This window comes from Alligator mississippiensis, chromosome 1 (assembly GCF_030867095.1).
Source record: "Alligator mississippiensis isolate rAllMis1 chromosome 1, rAllMis1, whole genome shotgun sequence".
Taxonomy (NCBI): domain Eukaryota; kingdom Metazoa; phylum Chordata; order Crocodylia; family Alligatoridae; genus Alligator; species Alligator mississippiensis.
This window is the reverse complement of record NC_081824.1, coordinates 112,820,864-112,847,218: the sequence shown is the minus strand read 5'-3', so window position 1 is coordinate 112,847,218 and position 26,355 is coordinate 112,820,864. Positions and strand designations below refer to the sequence as shown.

The 26,355-nt window shown below is 41.3% G+C and overlaps 1 protein-coding gene across 1 annotated transcript in view; it reads left to right on the top strand.

Annotated features, from left to right (window-relative positions):
- Nucleotides 1-17,773, top strand: part of TMEM244 (transmembrane protein 244) — a 36,926-nt gene extending 19,153 nt beyond the window's left edge. The window contains exons 2-6 of the mRNA XM_059724112.1: nt 5,110-5,195; nt 5,765-5,838; nt 11,180-11,305; nt 13,041-13,085; nt 13,887-17,773. Of these exons, the coding sequence (XP_059580095.1) occupies nt 5,110-5,195; nt 5,765-5,838; nt 11,180-11,305; nt 13,041-13,085; nt 13,887-13,981 (426 nt within the window). The 3' untranslated portion in view covers nt 13,982-17,773. The remainder of the gene's footprint in view (nt 1-5,109; nt 5,196-5,764; nt 5,839-11,179; nt 11,306-13,040; nt 13,086-13,886) is intronic.
- Nucleotides 17,774-26,355: the final 8,582 nt, after the last annotated feature.

Here is a 26,355-nt window from a genome sequence, read left to right as displayed (position 1 = left end):
TGCACATCTGTCAGCACTCAAAAAAAAAAAATCACAAAACTTAATCCAGGTAAATCCATGGTAAATGTCATCAACCTATCCAACCACACTCTCATGCCAGCTGAGGTGTCTGTACTATCTCTGGTCCTTCTTTTTGCCCTACTACATAACTGAATCAGGTGTAGCTGTATGGAGACCTCAAATCTTTTTTCTGCCCCCCTATGATTGATTAAATATTTCCATACAAGAAGCCATACAATGATAAACCCAACACAGACTGAACACATACACAGAGCAAGAAGAAAGACAGCTCCTGGACTCCATCTGAAGGCTGCAGCCCTGCTTTGGATCTGTATATAAATTGCTTCTGCCTCCTTGCCTCCTCTGAGGCTGCATCTACATGAGATACTGCCTGCACAGTTGTTACTGTGCAGTCATTTAGTACTTGTCATTTAGTTCACAAGTACTAAATGACTGCACAGTACATCCTCGGATGGCTTTTTGGTGATGCTAACAATGCAGTAGCTCATTACTACTGTGCAAGCATCATGTCATGTTTTGTGCCATGTGACGCTACTATGCAGTAGTAATGAGCTATTGCGCAGTAGTAACAAACTACTGTGCAGTCAGCATTTCATGTAGACGCGGCCTGAGGATGCCAAAAAACAACACCACTTATGTTATAACCTCAGTCCTGCAGAACAAATAGTCATACTCAGCCATAAAAACAACCTGGATATTATTATGCAACAGGCTGATAAGGGGATCTATAGAAAATAGATTTTTCTATTTATCATGTACAAAACAGCATACATACAGGGAGTCAAGAGACAACTTTACAACAGAGAGTTTTACAAACTTCTGACTGAGGACCCCACAGAGCAATGCTAGGATGAACTAGATAGACTATTAAAGGATCTACCTTAGCAAGCACAAGATAGGATTACTGCTTCTACCTCCTGGGAGCCAAGGCCTGACAACTTTTACTTATTATCCAAGATCCACAGACCTGGCAACCCAGGATTCCCCACCATTTCTGGTGTTAGCACCATGACAAAGGGAGTTTCTGGGTATGTTGACTCTGTTGTGTGCCACTGGAGCTGCTAGCTACTTGAAAGACACCACATATTTCTTAAAGAAATTGAACACCAGAATGGATTAACACCAATCTGACAGAAGGTCCAAAAAGAAACAAAGGTCTGTGGCAGGATACTTTAACCAACTTGGATTGATCTCAGAATAGCTGTTCTTAGGCAGAAAAACTTTAAAAAACAATTTGAACAGTAAATTGAGGAACAAGAAATCATCCACAGTGGATTGGGTGAAGTATGATTAAACAGAGACTATGGATTCTTATCCCATGGACTTATTGCTTGCTTGCTTGCCTCTCCCAGGTTTACCCTGCTTCCCCTTTCCCCTCCCTCCCTTCCTGCCTTTTGCATTCAAATTACTACCTCCATTTTAGGCAGACAAGGTTCCTTGGGTGAATTTGATATCTTTTATTAGACCAACCCAAATGGTTGGAGAATAGTTATTAAGCAAGCTTTCGGGTTCAAAAACCCTTCGTCAGGCTAAGGACGCTGCAGCAGTTGCTGCGTGCTCTTCCTGGATGGAATGAATAGACCAACACGGCTACAACCTAAATACCTCCATTTTATACACTGTTCTATGCATGCCCTTGCACAACACCTTTTTGACCTCATGAAAGTTTACGCTATGTATATCTCGGATTGAGTTAGTCTATAAGGTGCAAATCTTACAGACTTCTGCCTGACTTCAAACTAACACAGATAACTGTTTCATTATCAAAAACTCCCTTTTGATAATGGAGCCATCCCCACATCCTCAGAGATCACTTGAGAAAATAAAGAGAATATAAATTAAGTAAAAAAGAAAATAAGATTTAAAAAGGGTAGAAGATACAGAGTCTATTTCTTCAGATAAAAGAACCTATAGGTTGGTATACAAGACAACTCTGGTACCAAAGCTCCATAGAAAAATTATTATGTATGTGTACCTTACACAATTTAATAAAATATGTGCAAAAAAGATGTATGTTTTTTGTGGATAACTAGACATTGGCCCAATTATAAGAAATCAAAGTATTGTCAGAGTTAGCTGCTACAGCAAGATTTTGGCAAATCTTCCTGACTAAAGAATCTGCCTCATTAACTTTGTTCATCAACTCATTTGGAAGTTACTGTTTCACTCAGCTTCCATTCAACATATCCTTAGCAGCAGAACGTTATCAAAATATAATGTTTCTCATTGTGACCTGGCTACCTTCTCTCTTTTACCATACAGATACTATATTAACAGCAGCAATAAAACTAAACATGAATGACCTTATTTTACATGCTTTCAATAAATTGGCCTCACTCTGAATGGGAAACATGAATCTGGATAGAAGATGAAATTGATAGGACACATAATTAGCAGATGGGGAATTCAGCTTGGCTCAGTCTCTGAGATGTTTCTTCTGTAAGAAGGCTCTTGAGTATGACAGAACATTTTAGCTCATCTAACAAAACTCTTAAGAGAGCTCCTTAATGGCCAAAACCTTTGAATCGGGGGAAGCCCACAACAAAACACATTAAAAAATAAAGATCTAATGGCATCTCCACATGTTTTGGCACAATTCCCAGTAAACTATCTAGCAACGTTAGCCATGGCTGCATCTTCTTATGTTCTAGGACCTGGTTCACGTAAAAAAGCCAGAAGGAGACCTGTGACCTGTTGCATTAGCATCAAGAAGCCTCACAGACACCATCAGCCACACATACAAATGGAAAAGGAAATTGCAGTGGTCAGTTGGGCTTTGGAAAGGCTCACTGCATATTTATGGAGCCTGGATTTTAACTGGAAACAGGCCACAAGTCCATAAAGGCACTGTTGGGTTAAAAACCACAGGCTGATCTTCCATGCAGGATTCAATGGATTCTCACTACAACTGATGAGACTTACCTCCATTACTGAACACCTACCGAGGAGAGCACATATGGCAGTACTGTCCACAACCTTGATGAAGCAGTTATCAAAGGGAGAAAAAAAAGTTGCTTTAGAAAAAGATGTTAAAGCTTACTATGAACTTACCTTGGCAGCAAGCCTAAAATCTGCCAGTTGACTTAGCAGATAAGTACTGAAAAACTGTTGGCTGAGACTTGCCAGAAAAATTGTCAGCTCTGCCACAGGATTTCCAATAGAGCTACTATGATACTGGCAGGGCTGAAATGATGTTCACATGACCAGTGATCTGCTTCTCAACATTTGATTCATTTTGGTTCCTACAGGCCTTCTATAAAAGATGATCTCCAAAATTCATGAGGGAGTATGTGAAGATAATAATCTGCTGGGTGCTCTAGCCCAAGCAAGCCAATTCAGACTGTAGAAACCTGGCAGGAAAGCAATGTTAACTCCCCCCCCCCCCCCCCCCAATAAATACATAAATAAATAAAAATAAACAGTCATCAGAATCATTCATCTCTACAAAACTACCTGAAAGACCTTGGCAGCAGAAGGCAACAGCTCTGTTTTTCTGGAAAGGGCACACACATACATACCCACAAGTTCACATTACTGTGCATTTGAATACATTCAGTTGCTACTCTGGATAATGACTTGCCTCTACTTCACTCCTCCTCGGTACATGCTGATAAGAAACTTAGGTCACATAAACTCCACTCAATAATACACCACAATGTATTCCTGAAACATTCCTAGTGTTAGCAATGGAAAAGAGGAGAACAGTGCAGGGTTTTAAAAAGACTTCTGCAAAATATTAGCGCGCTCATCTATAATACTATTGGAATATGTCCAGCGAAACTTCAAATGGAAAGAAGGTTAAGGACACCTCTATCCCATTCTGATTTATCTTAAAGCTACTTGCTGAAATAAATGCCAAATAAAATTTGGCAAAAGTAAAATTTCAGTTTTCAGCAAAGAACAAAACTACTACCCAAGCTGAGACCAGAGACCAGAGTACAGCTGAAAAGCTCCCAAACATTTGAAACCATTTGGAATTTGTCAGAAACTCCTAGACCTATCTCGTAGAGTTTAAAAAAAGATGTCTACAGAGGAATGAGGTCCATATTCAACATTTCCCAGAACAATGAGGACAGGGTCAGGGCTGTCAGGAGATGAATTCCCTCTGAATGGAATGGAGAGATATAGCTAGCAATGTGTTAACTTATGCTTTTCCGAACAAGTTAGTCTCTAAATGCCACCCTGCTCTGCTTTCTGCCTTCTAAGAGACTGAAATTCAAATGAAAGTGAATTTCACATGAGAATTCAACAGAAATAAGAACATAGGCCAGAGCTGTCCAACTGGCAGCCCGAGGATGCATGCAGATTATGAGAGGTTAACTTGGGGTCCCCAGGCTCCCATTGCTCTACTGCTGCTGCTGCTGCTGGAATCTCTGGATTCCCTCTCCCTCCTCCAGCTCCTGCTTTCTTCCCTACTATAGAGGCAGGGCAGGGCAGCATTTGATAACATATTTAAATGCCTGATGGTAGTTATAAAGGGGATGGTGATAAACCATTTTCTGTGTCTGCAAGGGACAGGACAAGAAGTAATCCTCTTAAACTGCAACAAGAGAAACTTAGGTTCTGTCCTAGAAAGAACTTTCCCAATATGAGGCTGGTTGAGTATTGGAACAGATTACCTAGAGGTGCTCTGTCTGGGGCCTCCATCTTTGGACAGTTTTAGGAGCAGGGTAGGCAAACACTTGAACAATATTATTTAAACAGTGATGATTTTGCCTTGAGCAAGGAGTTGAACTATGTGACCAACGGAGCCTTATTTTTCTATGATTCTATGAATAGCTGGTCTGAAGGCATACAGCAAAAAAGAAAGTATTCTACAATATATAGTTTATATTAAAAATGAAGGGAAAGGTACAGAAATGTTTAGAGTCAGTTTGTTTCAAGCCCCCTTCAACAAACATTTTATCTCATAGCAGGGCCTTTATGCAAGGTGATCTCAAAAATCCTGTCCAAGTATTCTACTTTAAACATAAATAATAATATTGTTACTATGATCAATTTTCATTCTGTAATTTTAGTATGTTTGTATAGGACCTTTCTGACCAATGCAGATAAGGCAATAGGTTTCATTTAATTTCTCCTTTACAGGCTGTTTTGCTGAATCTGTTGATATGCACGATAGTTTTCTACACTGTGTATTATGTGGTCCTTAGCATTTGTTTTGCAGCATTCAGGTAAGTTTTTCTTTATTAGTATGACTGAACATAAACGGTATTTCAAATGGTATACTGTCTGATGGAAAGGAGGAGAAGTCCTCCAAAATAGGATTGCTATTTACATTAGAGTACCTGTCCCTCCCTTGAAACAAACAAATTAGCCCTTCGATTCAGAAATTTGTATTCTCTGCTAGTTTTGCTTATGCTTCATAATTCGTGATGAAATCAGTTCATACGCACAAAAATACCAACTGAGTAAAAGGGAAAAGAAACCAGCTTTAAAAAGAAGGTTTTAAATGAGGCAGAAAGATAAGCTGATTGCTTCAGAAAGACATTTAGGTGTGTAGAGTAAAGAAATCCTCACTTTTATTTGTAAGTGGCAATCACCGGTACAGACACGGCTATGACACATAATGAAGTTAAGGAAACTTGTAAACTCCTCTTCTCAGGATATGGAATTTAGAATCTTGCTTAAATAACTCTTGTGTAAGCTACAGTACACAATGTAATTAAAACATTAATTTGTGGTCACATCTATAAAGTTTTATGAGTTACCTTTGTTAAACATTTTCTTTCAACTCTCACAGGTTGAAAATGTTGGATGGATGGGCACCTTTTGACTTTAAAACAAATCCCTCTTGGATTAACCCAAATTACTTAGGTAACTTGTTTTGCTTCTCAGTTTTTATGGAACCAAGAAAATAGGCTGGTTGTGGACATACTTGTCATCCCTGTGAATACATACATAAAAAATTCAAGACATTTTAATACTGCCACCTGGGTTTAAATAAGCTCATTGACTTTTTGATCAGCTAGCATTTAACTGTTTGCTCATCTCCTTTGAACTTTTCAAGAGGATGTCATTTTATAAATCAATACAATAATTACTTATCACCTCAGTAATACATAGCTATTCCCAAGCTCTCTTTTCAATGTCACATCTCTCCACTGGACTACTCCACCATGAACAGCAAACATTCATCTTTATTACTTCATCTTCATTATAAATCAATTATTTTTTCTCTGTAATATTGTTGAGTCTAATCTCCCTACTGCAGCAAACTTTCCTATGATTCACATCAGATTCATATTTTAATATGGCCTTATGAATAACCCAGAGTCATAACAAAGAGTTGGGTGTCTAGGGCAGTGGCAAATTCTGGCTGCTGTTATTCCACTGGTACATTTGTGTAACTGTGGTGACAGCTGATATTTGTCATTCCTCCCCCACCTTTAGTCAGTGCCTAGCATGATTGCCCTGGTCCCCCATCATAGTTACATTATTGGAATAATAGCCGAAATCCTGAACTCTTTACTCATTTTGTACTCATGCACACCTTTTATTGACTTCACTGGCACTTTTATCTGGGCAATAAGTGAATGCAGAGCTGTGACTTTAGGTTTGGGTCCATTGCCAGTTCAATGCACTACTGAAAAAGGGTATGGTTTGCACTAGTTCAAATCCCTTTACATATCTGTACAAAATCATAAAAATGTGATCCTTTCCAAAACTATTACTATCTTCCTGTAGGGAAAAAGAAAGAAGCATTTACATAAATTAAGCTTCAGCAGGTTTGTAATCTATGTTGTAAAGGAGAACCACATCAGCAGGAATTAGAGCTGTTCAAATGTAAATTGTTTAGATCATCATCTTAAACACATACAGGAATAGAAAGAGCAGTGATATTTGCTACAGTGCCATTCTGATTTGGTTTTAGAGGAAAAAAGAACATTTCAATTAGGCTAGCAGAAAAATGGCATTACTAAGAAAAAATGTAGAACTTACACAATTAGAATTAGTTTGCAAATTACTAATGCAACTACTGCATCTCAACATGATCGATAGGATTTATATTTAAAGCTCCCAGCCCTGCCTCCCCAGTCAGCTCCACCAGCAGATTGGGGCAGGGGGCTGGAACCTGCCCGTGCCCTCAGCAATTTCCAAGCCCCATGCTTCAATCTCCCAATCAGGGCAAAGGGCTCGGAAAAAGCTGTGAGGCTGGGACCTGCCCCAGACTGGGTCAGTTCCCAGCCAGTCCCAGGCTGCACAGGGAAGTCTGTACATGCAGCCCAGAGCTGGCTGGGAACTGCCTGAAATGGGACAGCCCCCAGCCAGCTCCAGGCTGTATGTGCAGACTTCCCTGTGCAGCTTGCGGCTGGCCAGGAACTGTCCCAGCCTGGGGCAGATTCCAGTTAGCTTCAGGCTGGGAGGGGCACTCTCCCTATGCAATGGGTCAGTCCTGGCCCAGCTCTGCAATTATGATCATGGAGCAGGGGTTGGGAGCTCCCTGCTACCAAGGCAAAGAAACAAGCTGCCTGGGCTCTGGTGGTGGAGCCTGCCCCCGAAGCAGGCAGTTCCCAGGGACAGGGAGCAATCTCCTACCCCCTGATGCCTGGCTGACCAGGAGCAAATTTGCTCCCGGTTGACTGTCTACATATGCCTTACTGTACAGTAATTACTTGGCAGTTAATTTACTATTTGCATTTGGATTTGCAAATTATCTGCTGAGTAGAGCAAATCACTGCACAATAATGGTCTACACATGTAGATGGTGATGCTTACTATGCAGTAAATTGCTCTACTGCACAGTAAAGCATCTTGTGTAGATGTGCTGTCATTGTAGCTATTCGGGAAACACAAAATCCTCCTATTTTGGTTTTGATATACCATAGAGAAGTAGGTGCAGCTTGATGCCTGTGTTACAAGGCTGAGGGAAGATGTGCTTATATGCAAATTCCATAGGGGTGGCTTGTGCTAGTCCTTTGGATTCTCTGCTTCATTTACACTCTGTTCTTCATGTCTGTTCTTTATAACCATCTGCCACACAAGAAAAATAATGCAATTGAATGTAACAGAGAAAAGTATATTGAGATACTCTACCGGCCCAGGCACAGGTCAATATTAACCACAGGATACTACTGTTTGATAACTATTTAGTACCATCTGTGAGGTATGTAGATGGTATAAGTCAGAGGTGGGCAAAATGATGGATCTGGCTGGCAGCTGGACTCCATTACCCAGCAGCCCTTGCTTGCATAGCTGTGGCCAGTTTCCATGGAGACCCCAGCAGCAGCAGAGCTGTGACAGCATGAGCCAGGATGTCCATGGAGACTGGCCCCAACAGCACTGGCAGGGCAGCAGTACTGGCAGAGTGGGGAGCTGCTCTGGGGCTGGGCTGGGATCTTGCAGCAGTGACAGAGTGTTCCAGAGCCAGGGCAGAGCCACAATTGGGGCATGTGGGCAGTGGATCACAGCTGTGCCCTGGATCCAAACCATGCTGTCACTGATGCAAGATCCCAGCCTGGCCCTGGAGCAGCTCCCCACCCAGCTGTGTACCCTGCCAGTGCTGCTGGGGCCACTCTTCATGGAAACCCTGGCCTGTGCTGTCACAGCCCTGCTGCTGCTGAGGTCTCCATGGAAACCAGTGCACTCGTCTGGCTTCGAACACCCGCTTGTGTGCGGCCTTGGCCTGTGCTGTAGAGGGCGCATGCTCTCTGGCTTTGTGGGTACCCCGAGATAGGCTTCGGTTGTCCCTCTGGCCTCCCCTGAACTTGCCTGCCACGTCTTTGGATGTTACTTCAGTGGTGGGGATAGCCTCGAAGGTCCCCTCAGGGATGACCACTCCATTCATGGGATGTCTGTGGGGCTCCACCTCCCCTATACCCTAACCTTACGCCAACTGCTGGTGGGGTGCCAGGTCTTAAAATGGCCCTCTCCCTTCAGTGGATGTTCCTTGTGCCTGACTGTGTTCCTCTCTCCTCCTTAAGGATCTTTGGTTCTTTCCGGTGCTATGCCCAAGGCCCCTTTGAGCCTGTCGGCTCTATTCCTGGGGTCAGCATGGGTTCCCCTGTCAAGCAGGGTAATGAAATGAAATGAAGAAAAGAAAGGAAAAAGAACCCCAAAAGGGTCTTCCTGTCCAGTGTCCTACCAGCTTGTTCTTCCCTCACTCCTGCCTATGCTGACAGTACTCCCCCGACGCTGATCCTGTGTGGTCTCTCTCCCCTTTCCACTCCCAGCCCAGCTCCCCAACCTGGTACCTGGGAGTGTTCAGGTAAAAACCCTTTGGCTTCCTTGAGATAGGTCTCAACCTGTTCTTCTGGGTCGCCATGCTGGACGCTCCGTTGTTCAGAACTTCCATCACTGAACATCTTCGGAGGCACAAGGGGAAAGTCATCCCCAATACTCCTCCCCTCATGGGGTCCTGTCTCAGTCCCCTTGGTGTGAGGGAGCCTTGTTGCCCCTTGTAACGGGTCGCCCTCCCCAGCGCCATCTTCCCGGTCATCCGTGCCTTACGTGGGGCGCCCTTGGAGTCCTCTTGGACCTCTGCTGTCCCACTCTAATCTTGTCTGCCACGTCTTGATGGAATTAGTATGTGAGCGGGAGACTGCCGATTATATTGGGTATGTTGGGGTCTCTCCTATAAGGTTCTGACCCCTTTTTTCTCTAGCTAGACTTCTCCATCCAAACCCACCAAACAGGGTTAGACTCCGAGGCTCTAGCACTTCCTTCCAGAGTCTGGAGGCTCTTGGCCTCTTTTTCTGGCTCCCTTCTAAGGCATGACACCCCCTGGCCCAGAGGCACATGTGCCGGCCCACAGTCAAAGGGGGCACAAGTTCAAAACCCAGGCACGACTCCACCCGTCCAAACAACAGAAAAAACACACAGCTGCACTGGGGCTTCTCAGCAACGCCCCCTTCTCTGGGGCTCATCACAATGCTGCCCCCTTCTCCGGGGCTCACCACGCCCACACTGGGGCTTCTCAACTGCCCCTCTCTGGGGCTGGGGTCTATGCACCCTGAATGCTGTGCCCTCACTGGTGCTGGGGTGCCCACACTGCTGTGAGTCCCCTATGAGGCCTCCTCCAACCCCTAATAGCCTCACTCAAACCACTGGTAACAAACAGCAACACAAACACAAGCCCTTAGGCTATAACACAAAAACTTAAGCCGCCTGGCTCTAACCCTGCTCAAGCCTACTAGGGGTATGTCATCCTGAAGCAGGGTTAGACACTGCTCCTGCATTCAGGCTACTCCTTCCTTCCATGAGAGAGTTCCTTCTTTCTTAGCTGCTGGCAGGGAACTGCCCCCTTGGCCTCAGTTCTGGTGTTTAAATGGGAGCCAGGCCCTCCCCTTCCAGTCAGCTGACCACTAGCAGGTGGGGGACACTGGCTCCCTCTGGTCGTCCTGGCAACCGGCACCTGAGCGGCTATTCTGGCTCTCACAGTAGCAGGCACCTTAGTGCCCTGCTACATCCCTGCTGTCGCCTGTTGCCCGGGCATTCCCTGTTCATGCCAGCTCTGCCCGATGCTGGCACAGAGAGCCTCCACCTCCTCTCTCACTCTCCCCGCCTCACTGCTGGTGCCCGCTTTTATCTCTGGCGGCCGGCACATCTCCGTGACCTCACCCACCAGCTTTAATCGTACAAAAGCACGGCTTGTGAACCACACGGACTCTTCTTCTCATCCTTCCAGTCTTGTTTTTCCTGCAAGTAAGTGTTTTTTTTGTGTTCCTTTCTTTATTTCATGATTTTTTTTCTGTGCTGCGCCTCTCGGATGGGACTTCCCAATTCCTTTTCTCTGTCACCCTGGGACATCTGGCCACAGTGACATGGGCGGGGGTTGCTGGGAAATGGAGTCCACTGTGGGCCAGATTTTGTCCCTTTCTCCCAGTATAAGTGCATTTCTTTGTTGCACCTGCTCTGGGTTATAGAGAGGACATTGGTTACCAGCCTTATTAATCCTAGGCCCTTTTCTTCAATCTACACTGTAATGCAACATACACACTGAGGTTCCCCTCAGGCAAATTTTTGTGGCCAAGCTGTAAATAATTGAAAACAAATTTTAAATGGAAACATTAGCAGACCACTTGACCTTGCTGAAAAATAATCTACCCTCAATTTTACCTTTGAAAGCTTAACTGCCTATTTCTATTAATTACATGTATGGGAACAAACTTTCCAAAACGTTTGTTTATACTAATAAATACCTTGTTTTTATTTACAGTTCTTCTAGTTTCATTGGAAATTACCTACTTTATTTGTGGATTGCTGTTTGCCTTGGTTGTCGAAGAATGGGTTTGGGATTACGCTATAACAGTTACTGTTATTCATATCATCATAACTTCATTTGGTAAGCAAGGATAATATTAAATAAATGTAATGTACTGTAAACTGGGCAGGACTGATCAAACATTTTCCCTCTAATTTATTCTTGGACTAATGTTGGCACTTTATCAAATTCAATAAATATTAATTTCTCCTCTTCCATCTTGTATGCAATATACTGCCATATAAAACACAATGACACTTTGTTGCAACAATTTCTAAATGGCAATTATCTTGCACTGTATTTAAGAGGTTTCATTTGTAACATGCCAGAGACAGCATTTGAGGAAAAGAGGTGGTTTCAGCAACAGGGAGTTGTGCACCTTTTGTAAAACAAGTAACTGTTGTCAATGTCCTGACCCTTCAAGGCTCCAACATAAGCACCTCAGCCAAAGTTCAATGTAAAACAAAGCCTGCTTCAGCAGCAAAATGTCTAAATTAAAGATGATTTCAGCCAAACCTCAATGAGGAAAATAAACCATTTGATCAGGTCTGGCATCTTCTCACATAGCAAGAAAGAAAGGAAAAGGAGGAAGAAAGCAAGCAAGCAAGAAAGAGTTGTCTACAGCAAATGAAGCTCATCATCAGTTTTTGCCAAGAACACCTGCTAATCCCACTATGCTGTTTACCAGAGTTCTGGGATGGCTGACTGAGAGAGATGTTTTAACTCTATTTCTGCCTATTTAACCCTAAGTCAATGTTATATTATCCTGCTTCATGACAGTTCCTCTTATGCTTTCTGGTCCTATTCCCTGTTTTAAGTATCCAAAGGGGTAGAATTTCTGCCTTACTCATGAAAGGAAGGTAAATAAATAGAGATATTAGAACAAGCAGCAGCTCTGCAGAAAAGGACCTGGGGGTTACAGTGGAAAATAAGCTGCATATGAGCCAACAGTGTGACCTTGTTGTGAAGAAGGCTAATGGCATACTGGGCTGCATTAATAGGTGTGTTGCCATCAGATCAAGGGAAATTATTATTCCCCTCTATTCAACACTGGTGAGGCCACTTCTGCAGTACTGTATCCAGGTTGGGTCCCCCACTGCAGTAAGGATGGGAACAAGTTGTAGAGAATCTATCAGAAAGCAATGTAAATGGTTAGGGAGCTGGGGAGCATGACTTATGAGAAGAGACGGAGGGAACTGGGTTTATTTAGTCTGGAGAAGAGAAGACTGAGAGGTAGCCTCTAACTACCTGAGGGGCGGTTCCAAAGAGGATGGACTGTTCTCAGTGATGGCAGATGGCAAAACAAGGAGCAACGGTCTCAAGTTGTAGCAGAGGAATTTTAGGGTAGATATGAGGAAAAACTTTCTCATGAGGAGGGTAGTCAAGCACTAGAACAGATTATCCAGAGAGGTTGTGGAATTTCCATCCTTGGAGGTTTTTAAGATCCAGCTAGACAAAGCCTTGGCTGGGATGATACAGTTGGGGATGGTCCTGCTTTGAGCAGGGGGTTGAACTAGATGACCTCCTCAGGTCCCTTCCAACTCTCATTTTCTCTGATTCTATGAATTTCCTGATACAGGGCTTAAAATGGCTGATCCTGCTCTGAGTTCAGTTTAGGATATTCTCCCATTTTAGGGAGCTGGGGTATATTTTTTCCTGTACAGCATTTTATATCATCATTTCAGTTTATGTTCCTGTTATTCCTTCCAATCCCTTTTTCCCTTTTTAGAAACAGTTATTTTAGGAGAAAGACTATTTTTTTCATGTGTGAGATGATCTTCAAGAAGTTTTCAGTGTACCTTTTTTTACCTTGTAGTTATGTCTGAATTCCCTCTGATGTTGCACTGGTGGCTGGCATTAGGTATGTATGAATTACTGACTTTTTAAATTGCTTGGAACTGTGCACCAACCTAGTATTTGTAGTTGAGAAATCATCCCCTCAGTAAATTGTAGTATCATGAGTCCAACAAACAGCTAAACACAAGTGAGATGGTAACATTTGTACATGTGCTGCTCTCTACCCAATTTAATTTATACAAAAGAACACAGTCAAGTAGACATTTGAGATGTCTTATACTTGTTATGCTCTAAGAATAAATCCTGCTCACCTTATCAGAGTTAGCAGCCCAATTGTAGTTACTGATTTCGGTGAGGTGGCCCTGACTTGAATCTTGGCTTACACTTTTTTCATTGAAAGTAACAGTAAAGCTCCAATTAGGGAATTAGAGATCCCTGGCCTGTTTTTGGAAATACATTACTTGGATATTTAGAAGAAAAAAATGCAGAAGCCAGTTAACAAGTACTCAGGGCCATATAGAAATCCTCAAGGATAGATGGAGGCACACAAACAAAATCCTTGATCTTGTAGCTGGTCCTGAGTTGGCAGACACAGGTGCCCAGGCCCAGGCTGGCAGAGGATTGAGCTGAAGAAATCATTTAAAAATCCTCATTTTGTGAGTTGAAGAGAAAAAATAACATTTTCAAAATGGGAAAAAATAAATCAAACCAAATCCCTAGCTACATTTCATTGATGTTATACAGAAAAGAGTAACAAAAACTATTATTCTATGTCTCTATTCTATGTAGGATTGGTTTAAATACTGTTGTGATGTTTGCATACCAGACTAAAATTAACATGAAATATTTTTATGTTTCTTTTCAGGAGCTGGCTTAATTTCAATGATTTGTGGAGGAGAGATTTTGGCATACTGCTTGTTCAAAGACAACTTCATTTACCCAATTCTGGATGATTTTTGAAAAGCAAAAATGGAAATTTGTATTGGGGTCTATATTATTTCTATTTTCTAATTTACATTACAATCAAATGAGAGATACTGTCAAGATTGTAAGCATGCTGTCCCCTTTGTTGCCTACATCTGTTTACAAAATGCATGTAATTAGTTTTAGCTGTTTTGGGTGGATATTTTCCCTTAAGCAAATAGTTAAAGATGCTCTCCATTTCTTAAAGCAAACAAACCAAAAGGAAGAGCAATGGCATTGGCACAGTCCTCATGCATAATCCTGAAGCAAAGCACTGTGTGAGCAATGGGGAGAGAAACATTTCAATTCAAGCATTCAGAGGCTTTATAAACACACATTTCTTGGGTCAGAATCTGGTCCTCTCACTAGAGTTGCTTTGTGCCACTTCTGTGCTGCAAAGAAACTTCAAAGACACCTTAACTGGCTTTTTGGAGACTCCAGCATTGATGAATCCCTGCATAACACAGGTTTGTGAAGTCTTTGTAACCCATTGCATGAGCAATCTGCAACATAGTATGTATATAAGACAAAATGTAGTTTGACCAGTGAGCAACAAACTTCAGCTGATTTATAGCTGCTAGTGCACCCAAGGGGACAATAGGCAGTGGAGTGTGTGAAAGGACAGTACTAGACTGCTCTAACTTGCACTGATGTCTGCTAGTTCTAGAATGGGAAAAGGCAAGTGTAATTTACAGCCCACTGCGTGCCCCTTCCTCTTCTCCACCCTGAGCTGCCAATTCCCAGAATATAGCCAGTAGATTATAAATGTCAGAAAAACAAATAGTGCCTTGAATTGACACTTCATCTCTTTATGTGCAATGGATTGGTCCTACTGTTCATCTCAGGCAAGATTTTCATTGAACTAAATCAAGGGTGTCATGTGGGACCATGGGAAATCTGGGACACTGACCCCATCCCTGCTCTCCCAAGTCAGCAGTGCTGCTGTAGGCAGAGGTGGGTGGAGACAGAGGCAAAGTGGCGTGGTGCACAAGGCAGGTGGGCAGCAGTGGTGCCTGCTCACCCGTCTAGAGCACTATGCTGCTCCACCTCCCTTTCCTTGCAAGACTGCATCCCATTCCCCTACAGTTCTCTCCCCCGCTGCAAGCCCAGTGCATGCCCAGCCGGGGCCACAAGCTTGGAGTTCTCCCCCAAACATGGGTCCCCACCGGCAGCTGGGGGAGACCCCAGGTCCCCTCAGGGAAGGGGTCTGACACACCCTGTCTGCACCCACCACTCCCCTGGATGCCACATACACACACATATGAGCAGCCCTCACTCATAGCAGCACTCTCCCACCCCACTCCTGTCCCACCCTGGCTGATTCCAACCAATCCAGGGATTTTTGCTTCAGTCGTCAACTAGCTGAGATGGTGGGACAGCCTACAAAATCTGGGACTGTCCCAGCCAAACTGGGACATGTGATCACCCTAACTAAATCCGTCCATACTGAGTGTCACATGAGTAACATGATACACCAGTACTGAATTTGTCCCATTGGTTTAAATCACAGTTTTTCCCGAACAAGGACAGCAAGAGTGGCTCACTTAAAATGTTTGTGTTTACACTAGAGTACTAAACCTTATATTTGCCTTAACCTTATTTTAAAGCTGATGCGTCTCTAAAATCTTAGTTTAAAATAGTATAATGAAAACTTACCACAGGTAAGTAATTTCTCATATATAGTCAAGAGAAATTCTGGTGGAATTTCCAAACAATATGTATTTAGTGATCACAAGTGACACACAAGGACATTTGAAGGCAGATCATATTTCTAAGTCCGTAGCACTACTTGGACTACAAGAAAAAAAATATCTTTTTTATAGTAACAGCAAATGGATGCCTGTGTGGGGGCTGATAAATAAGAATCTTTATAATGACTTTGAAGGGCATCAAGTTGAACCCCTAAACATTTTCATTATGCCATATCTATACATTAGCTACATAGATATTAGGATCTAAGTATGACTGAGGTTGCATTTAAAAAAGGACATTTTGCATTATTTAGTCCAATGTAAAACTATAATAATAATTAGACAGGGAAGAAGTAACATTTTAAACTAATATATTTTACTGGCTTTAACCTAGTCTCTACATAGTTTATGTGGGCAGTAGAGCTATTCAGCACAGTACATTTGTGGATTAGGATACAAATTAATCCATGAGTGGAATAAATTTCTGTTTTTAAATATGGAAGATTTTTCTGTAAAGGTGTTAGCCCAGCTGCAGCTTGCAACAATTTTGTTTCCTGTAGTCGTAACATTTTAAACTTTTGTTTTATGTTTAAAACTTTAAATATTATTGGTAACAAGAAACATCCTCAATTTGAAATGAGAAGTGGCCCAGCCACAGAATTTCTCTCAAATATATACAACTAGGTCAGTGCATGTGAAAAGATCAGAACAAAAGTTCTAATAAAGGGGAAAAAACATTGCTGCTGCTGAAAACCATTAGCAGAACTTCAGACAGTGAACAGTGTGAAAAATCACTACTATGTTGGCTATATCTTCTTATTCCTTGTATGCTGTTTTGCATCACTGAAAACCTATCAAATGCAATGTTAAAAGTTTAGACAAATTTTACAGTCTTGAAATAAATATTCACTGTGCAGACACTAACAATCACGATGGTGTATGCATTACGTATAGAGCTTAAGCTGTTATGCTTAACAGATGGTAATTCATATAAGGTGTTCATCATGGATAGCCATAAGGTGGCACATTCAGTCAATTCCCTTTTGCTTTAATAGTCAACCCAACAGCATTAGAAGCAGAGCCAGTAAAAGGAGGTAGTAAAACAGTTTAAATACAGCAATTTGGGCAGGGTGCTTTGGTAGTAGTCATAGCATAACTGACATAGAAACACTGCTAGTGAGATAAGGAAAACTGCTTTAGATGCTGTCACAACAGAGCCGGCAAAGGATATAAGAGAAGTCCCCTTTGTGAAAGATGAAAGCAGAGCAGAGAAAATAGCAAGAGCAATCAAGAAGGAAGCAGCAGGACTATTTGGAGATGGGGCCAGTGGAAGGAGATGGTAGTATGAAGGGAAAGACTAGAACAATTAAAAAGGGACCCATAGTAACTTCTGCACAACTGAGCCTGTAACACTTATTCAGCACAGCGGAAGAGAAAACACATATGCAATAAATTCCAGTAAGTTTGATATAGGAATGAAGCACACAGACCCCCAATCTGGGTTTATCACATAATATAATAAAATAGGGACATTTTGAATTATAGGGCTACAATTCTCTCCTCAAAGCCAATGACTTCTCAAGCACTCAGGTATGAGTATGTACATGATTCTGTTCCTTGTTACAATCCTTTAACCCAACCATCTTTAATACATGAAAAGTGGCCTAGCCATAGAATTTCTCCAAAGTAAGTAGAATCAGGCCAGTGCGAGAGAAAAGATCAGACCAAAATTCTATAAAGAATTTACAGTCTCATTGCTGCTACTGTTCTGTCTTCACCTCCCTACTCGCAACTATGACCTGCAGTAGTCCCAGCTTCATTGTTTCCTGATCTCTTTGCCATTTGTCAGACAGCCGTAGATCTTGACATGCCTAATAGATATCATCTTTCAAGCAGGTTTGTTTGGTGAGTGCTTTTTTACCCTTTTTATAATTAGTTTTGATTTAATATGACAACCAGGGGCTTGCACAGGTATTGCTGAGGGCATTCTTTGTCTGTGAAAACCTTTATTACAGGTTAAAGAGTGAGCCAATCTCCTCTCTGAGATGCTAGATTGAGTTTCCAGAAAAAAAAGTAGTTAGAAGTTGTAAGTCAAGCATATTTGTTAAAAACAATAAAACAGCATGGTGACTCACAATGACACATTTACAGATCACTTTAAGAGTGGAATAGAATTAAAAATTTTCATTTCAGGGAACCTCATACTTTTCCACAATAACCCAGTAACTTAGATGACATCTTTCCTAAGTTTAGGGACCCCTGACTGGTTCCATGTTCAGGTCTTTTAATACAATATGGTATCCTCTCCATAGAGAAGAAGATGAGAGGTTTTTTATATAGATGGCCCAAGCTTGTTTTCCCAGGGTAAAACACTGTCTTTAACATAATCCAAAGACAGGAATCAATTCAGAAAGTAAACAGGTGAGTTTGGTGTTTCATTTCTGGGACCAAAGTGTATGATGCTGCCATAAAGAAAATACATATAAACTTTGGTTTAATTAACAGAAGCATTTTATTCAAGATATGGGAGGTAATGATTCCATTCTACTCAGCTAAACTTAATCCTTGTCAGGCCCCAGATGTAGTACTGTGTTCAGTTCTGGGAACTGCATTTTAAAAGAAGTAAAGAACCTGGAGAGGATCCAGTGGCAAGCAATGAAGATGATAAAGAAGCTGGAATGCAAACCATGGGAGGAAAGGTTGAAAGAACTGGATATGTTTAGTTTGGAGAAAGGGAGAAAGGGTGGGGAGGGGAGACAAGATAGCAATTTTCAAATATTTGAATGGCTGCCACATAGAGAAGACAAAATTGTTCCTCCTTGCTATAGGGGGTAGCACAAGAGGCAATGGACATACACTACAGCAAAGCAGATTTAGATGAAATCTCAGGAAAAGCTTCCTAACTGTTATAACTGGAAGACAATGGGCAAACTGCCTAGGAAAACTGTGGAATCTCCTAGGCAGAAGATTGCAGATTTCCTTATTGCAGATTTTCAATAAGAATCATATAATCATAGAAAATTAGGGTTGAAAGGGACATCAGGAAGTCATCTAGTCCAACCTCCTACTCAAAGCAGGACCATCCCCAACTATATCATCCCAGGCAAGGCTTTATCTAGCCAAGTGAGCACTTGGAAAGAGACCTTTAGGCAATTATCAGTGTCTTTACCCAGGGAAAATGCGACTGATGCTTAGCATTCAGAAGACGAAGGTCTTAATGAGCAGTCTCCATCTCTGATGATTCAGATTTGCGGTGAGACTCTGGAGAGTGTTGAGTATTTCCCATATGTCAGAAGCCGTCTCTTGCAGAAGGCTGACATCAAAAAAGAAATCCAACAGCACCTTAAAAGTGCAAGTGTAGCATTCAGACACCTGAGGAAATGGGTGTTTGAAAGTCAAGACATCAGATCTGAAACCAAGCTCGTGGTTTATCAAGTGGTCATGATCCCCACCTTACTGTACAAAGCTGAGCTGTGGACAACATAAAAGAGACACCTTAAGTCACTGCAGAAGTACTACCAATGCTGCCTGTGGAATAGCCTTCAAATTCAGTTGGAAGATAAATGTACAAATATTAATGCCCTCTCATAAGCAAACACCACAAGCATTGAAGCGATGATCATCCATCATCAACTTTGCTGGGCCAGCCATGTCATCCAGATGTTTGACTCCAGACTCCCAAAGCAAGTTTTATTTTCCCAGCTCAGTGAAGGCATACACTCAAGAGGGGATCAGGTAAAGTGCTTCAAGAATGTCCTCAAGGCCAACTTGAAAAAATGTAACATTGTCATCAACTTGTGGGAGACATTCACCCGGGACTGGCTCAACTGGAGGAAGTCTTCTGCAAGAATCTTAATACTTTGAAACCTCATGATAACCACAGGAGATGGAAAAGTGGGAGCAGTAGAAACAGCGTGCTGTGAACTGAATAAAGAATCCATCACCACCACCCAACCTACATGGAAACATGTGCTTGAGTTGCAAGATAGTCTGCCAATCCTGGAATGGCCTCATCAGCCATCTTCAGACCTACAGATAAAGCAATCAAAGAAGACAGTCATCCCTGACTGCAAGGAATTACCAATGGATGTCTAGTCAGGTCTTAAAAACCCCCAAGAATGAAGATTCCATAAATTCCCAGTGCTTAACTACCCTCCTCAAGAAAAACTTTCCCCATATATCTAATCTACACTTCCCTTGCTGCAACTTAAGACCATTGCTCCTTGTTCTGCCATCTGCTACCACTGAGAACAATGTAGTTCTATCCTCTTTAGAACCGTCTTTCAGGTAGTTGAAGGCTACTTCTCAGTCTTCTCATCTCCGGACTAAATAAACCCAATTCCCTCAGTCTTTTCTTATAAGTCATGTGCCCCAGCCCCCTAACCATTTTTGTTGCCCTCCACTGGACTCTCTTAAACTTGTCCACATCCTTTCTGTAGCGGGGGGCCCAAAACTGGACACAGTACTCCAGATGTGGCCTCACCAGTGTTGAATAGAGGGGAATAATCACTTCCCTCGATCTGCTGGCAACACTTCTACTAATAAAGCCCAGTATGCTGTTAGCCTTCTTCACAACAAGGGCACACTGTTGGCTCATAAACAGTTTATTGTCTACTGTAACCCACAGGTACTTTTTTGTAGAGCTGCTGCTTAGTGAATTGGTTCCCAGTCTGTACTTGTGCATGGGACTGTTCTGTCCTAATGGCAGGACATTGAATTTTTCCATATTGAACCTCATAAGATTTCTTTTGGTTCAATCCTCCAATTTGTCTAGGTCTCTCTGAATCTTAGTTCTACCCTCCAGTATATCTACTATTCCCCCCAAGCATGGTGTCATCTGCAAACTTGCTGAGGGTGTACTCTGTGCCATCTTCCAAATCATTGTTGAAGATATTGAAGAAAACTGGCCCCAGGACTGACCTCTGGGGCACTTCACTTGATACCAGCTGCCAACTAGACATCAAGTCATTGATTTCTACCCTTTGAGCCTGATTATCCATCCAGTTTTCTATCCACCTAACAGCCCATTCATCCAGCCCACACTTCCTTCCTTTGCTTGCAAGAACGTTGTAGGAGACCATATCAAAAGCCTCGCTAAAGTCAAAGTATATCATGTCCAATGCTTTCCCCACAGCCACCAAGCCAGTCATCTTGTCATAAAAGGAAGCATAGGAATGGAAGAGGACCAGCAAGTCCAGTCTCCTGTATTCACAGAAAATTATTTATTTATTTGTTTGTTTGTTTGTTTGATTTATATGCCCTCCTTCCAAACAAAGCCTCAGGGTGCCTAACAGTAAGAGATAGAACAACATATGCAGGCAAGTAGAATAATAAAATAAAATATGAAACAAAATCTGTCTAAACAATATCCAATCTTAGCATTCCCAGCTGAATGCCTGCCTCAATTATGGCAAACATATAGCACAACCAGAAGATGTCCAGATTTGGCTTCTGGTAGGCCTCAATGAGGGAGGAGTTTCAGAGCTGAGCATTTTACCTAAGAAATTCTCCTAAATTTCCACTTGAAACCTCCACGTACAACCACAAGGCACAATTCTTAAACACCCTTTAGTATGCTAAAGGTAAAAGCATAGAAGTTGAGGGCACTGTCAGCCCCCTGACGCTGCAATGGCAAGGAAGCAGTTGATTAATACATGCTCAAAACAATCCTATGAAAAAGACCATACCCCACATTATGGGGAAAAAGCACCCTTCCCCTCCAAAAAAAACCAAACACACGCACCCAGTTTGTGTCAATCTGACCTATGGGAAAGCTTCCTTCCTGATCCCTAATTTGGCAATGAGTATGACTCTAAGAAGAAAAACAACGTCTCTTTCTCTACGTACTAGCACATCCCAATCAAAAACCCCAGCCTCAGTGGTGGCCAAGATTCTAGTGCTTCAGAGTAAAGCAAAAAATTAGGCAGCAAACAATGAATCTTGTATCCATACACAGGAAGTTGCACAAGATGACTTGGAAGTCCTTTCCAAAGGTCTGATGATATGTAAAAATGAAAAATTGTATGGCAAGAACTATAAACAATAACATTTACTATTTGATTTGGAATTAACTTGAAAACATATATTTAAACAGCCCTGCAATTAATATAGTCGTAAGGAACTAGTCGTTCAGTAGTCACTCAAAGTAACGAAGCCACCTGTCATGTGCAAGGTCATCAAATATCAATGCAGCTCCTATACTTCGGACTACAAGATTGAGTCCAAGTTAAAACAAAGCCCCAATACCAATGTTTCTGCAGTAACATCAGTCAGTCTTCATAATAAGCACAGAAAACAATTCATCGCTAGCCTCATATACTGGTAAAATTCAGTATGAAGTAGGTAAATAGCGAAGAGTGGATGAGATACATCACAGAGTTTGCTGCCTCTTGAACAAAAAATTCCCACGTAAAGGTCTTCCAACAGAATCTTATCGAGACATATCTTTTAACCAAGGAAGTATTGTTAAAGAGGGAAAAGATAGTGACATCTTACATAGATTATATACCTTAATCCACTGTGCATAAAATTGGATACTCGCTAAGCTCCATAGGTACTTAAGGCTTTATCTTGATATTTTATATCTTCCAAAATGTAATTTAATTGGTATATTTATTTCTTGGCTTAAGGCCCTATGTAATGATCCATCTGCTCAGGTAATGACTAATGCTTTAATCACTCCTTTTGTGAGCTAATCACAGCCCCAGACAGCATGCACTCCCTCATTAGATGTCAGAGAGGATAAAAGTCTTAGCAATGGCTGTAAAATGTGATGATGTAATTAATACCTTTATTATTGGCTTTCAACCTTTTAGCATTAGAGTGTGCCTTTAAAGCACTGTCCTGAGTCCTGTAGAGTCACTTTGCTTCAAGGGGCCTGAGATAGGGTTCCCAGCCTCCTGTGTGCACAAAGAGTAGAAGATGGGGTTACATTTCTCCTATAAGCAAGAGGTCTGTCTACTATTGGACCTTGTTCTGGACATGCATGGGACGTATGTTCCTTGGTATCTCTCACTGTCATATAACCATGCAAAGATCAGTTCAGAGCAGGCCCTTAGTTTACCATATGTATTAAGAAAAGGAATCCTTAAATTAGATAATTTGCTATATCTTTATAAAATATTTACAAGCAAGGGTCTATTCCTGCACCCACTGAGGCCAGTGGAAAAGCTCCCATTAACCACACTGGTAGATGGATTGGGTTCAAAAGCTAGTTTAAATATGTCATTGCCTATTCTCTCAGCAATTCTATTTATTCCATTGAAATAAAAATGATTAAAATGCTTAGCTAAATGATTTTATAGCAAGTTATCTTGTGTGTCAAAAGTGCATCTAAATTGTCATCTCTATAAAACCAAATAAATATATTTAAAATAGACGCAGAAGACTTTTTGCTTCTCTTTGGAGATCTTTAAGAAGCAAAGTAGGCTATAACACAGAAGTACTTTTACATAGGGGATAATATAATAAATATGAAAAAAATTGCTAGGTATATCACATGGCAGCAAATGCAAAAATTGTACCCTAGTGCTGACTTCTTAGGTGGTCCAATTGCATCTATGAATTTAAAATGTACAAAGAAAATTGCATTGGTGTTTGTCCATATTATGCTTCTACATATTTAAAATAAAGCTGTCTTCTAAACAGTTCCCAATATTTCAGGAAGATTTGGGAGTGCCTCCTGCAGTCTTTTGGGGTATTTCTACTGAGAAAGTACGATAGGTACTGAAGAACTCCTAGACAAGGGGTGTCAAAGATTTAGCCCACAGGCTGGATCTGGCCCACAGGGCCCTATTATGAGGCCTGCAGTGCAGTCCATGGGACATGGACCAGATCTACATGCCGCATGCAGTGTGCATGGAGCTGGATCCAATGCACACACTGCACCTGGCACATGGCTAGATTTGGTGCATGAGCTGCACTCAACGAACAGTTGGCAATAGAAACATAATTTCTGCCACAAGACATAATTCCTATCTTTTAATAATAGCCATATGCATACTATAATATGCTATTTCAGATAAAGTAATTATCCATTGTGCCTCAGGATATCTGATTTCTCCCTAGCCATCACAGATATAGACTGTGTAATGTTGGACATCAGTTTGGCCATTTGCAAAATAGGTACTTTAACAGTACTTTTCTTACTTCTTTGGGTTGTTATAAGACTTAATTTGTTAGTATGCAAAAGGTGTTCAAATCCAAGTGTGAGAAGCATTCTAGAAATGTATATAATTTTAATTATTTAAATATATAGGTAGGCAGTATTTCCCAGGATTTTAAAAAAGTACTAGCTTTAGATATGATGAAATAATATTTTATTTCTCATGAAAAAATTTATAAAAAAGAAAAATATATATTTTAGGTGTCATTAACAGTTTATGGTGACTGTTCATTTGTCAAGAAATAAAACATTCTAAGATTTTCATTTTTTGACAAAAACAGAAATTTGAATGTAAAAATGAAATTCCTCAAAAAAAATCCTTAGTCTAAAAGCATTTTTCATTGAAAAAAATCCAGGAACAATTTTCCCATACAGATACACTCTTTACACTTTATATTGTTGTATATATTATTTAGGAGTTATGTATCCCTGGGTAACATTAGTAGAACTGTTCCAGTTGCCAGGTAACTATGTTATATTAATGATCAGTAATGTAGTTCATTATGTAAAAATTATGTTAATTTCCAATATGGAAAACTGAGGTTTTGCTGTTACCTTAAGGCTGCACCTTTTTCTTTGCAAAGTGCCTTTTCCCCTTGAAGATTTATGTTACATGTAAATGTTAGATTGCTATTTTCATATTGATGCTGGATGGTTCTGGAGTTTACACCCTCTGAAATTTGAAAATAAAAGTGATAACTCATTACCAACAAAGAACTGATTGACTAATTTCAGACAAACCTAATTCATATACCCATAGAGCAGAAAATATTTTGTTTTGCATTTTCTACAATAAAACATATTCCTAAATTTGTGAGTATCTTAAAAGGTCAGATTTAAAAACAACATTTTTTTTTTGCAAAACATTAATTACATTTTAAAAATTGAAAAATGTTATTGGATAATCAAGGAAAGCTAATCACATACTATCGCTATAAATAAGTTTTGTGTAAGTTACAAGGTCAATCTGTAAATAGACACTGAAAATTCCCATTTAATAGCGCCTTCTTTTAATAAGAGATTACTTATATCATGTAATCCATATAAATGTCACAATACCAAATGGATTCAAATTGCCATTTTACTGCATTAAAAAGCTGTTATTTTTGGCAGCTGCAGTTCAAATAGAATATTAAATAAGGTGATTTGTTTATGGTTTCCTTCTATTTTAAAACAATCAAAACTTCTTCAGAACTCAGAAAGTGGCAAGACGAAATGCCACATCCAAATCAACTTGTAGGACACCCTACTTAGGCATCCTGACAACTAAAATGTAGGCACCTTGCCCCAGGAAAGTAATCCAGATCAACAGGGTTAGGAGCCTAGGTTCCCCAAATAGTGATTATCATGATTATGGATACCTAGGTGCCTCATGGTAATTCAGAGTGACCAGGAAATCAGAAAGGAGGTACCTATAGCTAGCCAATGGGAAATGTTAGGCACAGAGATAGTTCAGAATTGAGCCCAGTAGATGCCTACACAGTGCCAGGACTGCTTAAAAAGGAAGTGCGTACCTAAATCAGGACAACAGACTTGAGTTCAGAATGAAGGATATTACCCCAGATTTAGTTTAGAACAGAGCTCATGGTGGAGGTGATGCTCACTTTTATCCCAGTTAAGACTCTAGGTCTTCCTCAGTAGAAGGGGATTCATACACACAATTCTTACTTCCCAGGAGAGTGCCATAATCACTCAGCTCTTGCCTAGCCATGGTGGGGTCCCACTTAATCTGGCTAGTTGAAGCTGGGCCACTGGGCAGCCAAGAATGAAAAATACAGGGGACCAGAAGGGGAGCAAGCAAGAGGAAGTGTGACTTTGTAACCAATGAAGAGGGAAATTGTGTTTCTGGGTTCCAGTCCCTCCTGTCAGTGATTGGTTGAAAACCAGAAATAAACTTAACAACAAGGACTGGAACCCCTCACTTCTACTTCTATGACCGGGTTACTCACCACCTGGATAAGGGAGATGAGGTCAACATCATTTACTTGGACTTTAGGAAGGCCTTTGACTCAGTGTCCCATGAAGCTCTCAAGGTAAAACTAGGGGACTATGGGCTCAAGAATGTGGTTGGATGGCTGGGAAACTGGCTGTGGGGCTGGACCCAGAAAGTACTAATAGATGGATCTGTGTCAAGTGGACTGTCTTCATCACCGGGATAGAGTCAATTCCTCCTTGTTTGCTCTCCTTCTGCACCAGGAACCTTGCTTAGTGGACCAGCTTCAACATAAGATTTGAAGGGAGATCTCATACAAGCTGTCCTATTGCATGGTGATTAGGCCATTGTTTTGGGAGTCAGATATTGGATTTCAGTCCCTTCAGGCTAAGGATGGTCTATAACCCACCTTTTTTACTTCCTGGGCCAGTGCTCTAACCACTACTATATTGGGCAAAAGTGGAAGCTCCTTGCTCTTCTGGTGGCCCCTAATTCCACATGAAGTGTTCATAATGACAACTAGGACACCCGCCTGTTACAATAGTGCAAAATGTTATGTGTCACAAAAAAATGTTGTTTTGTT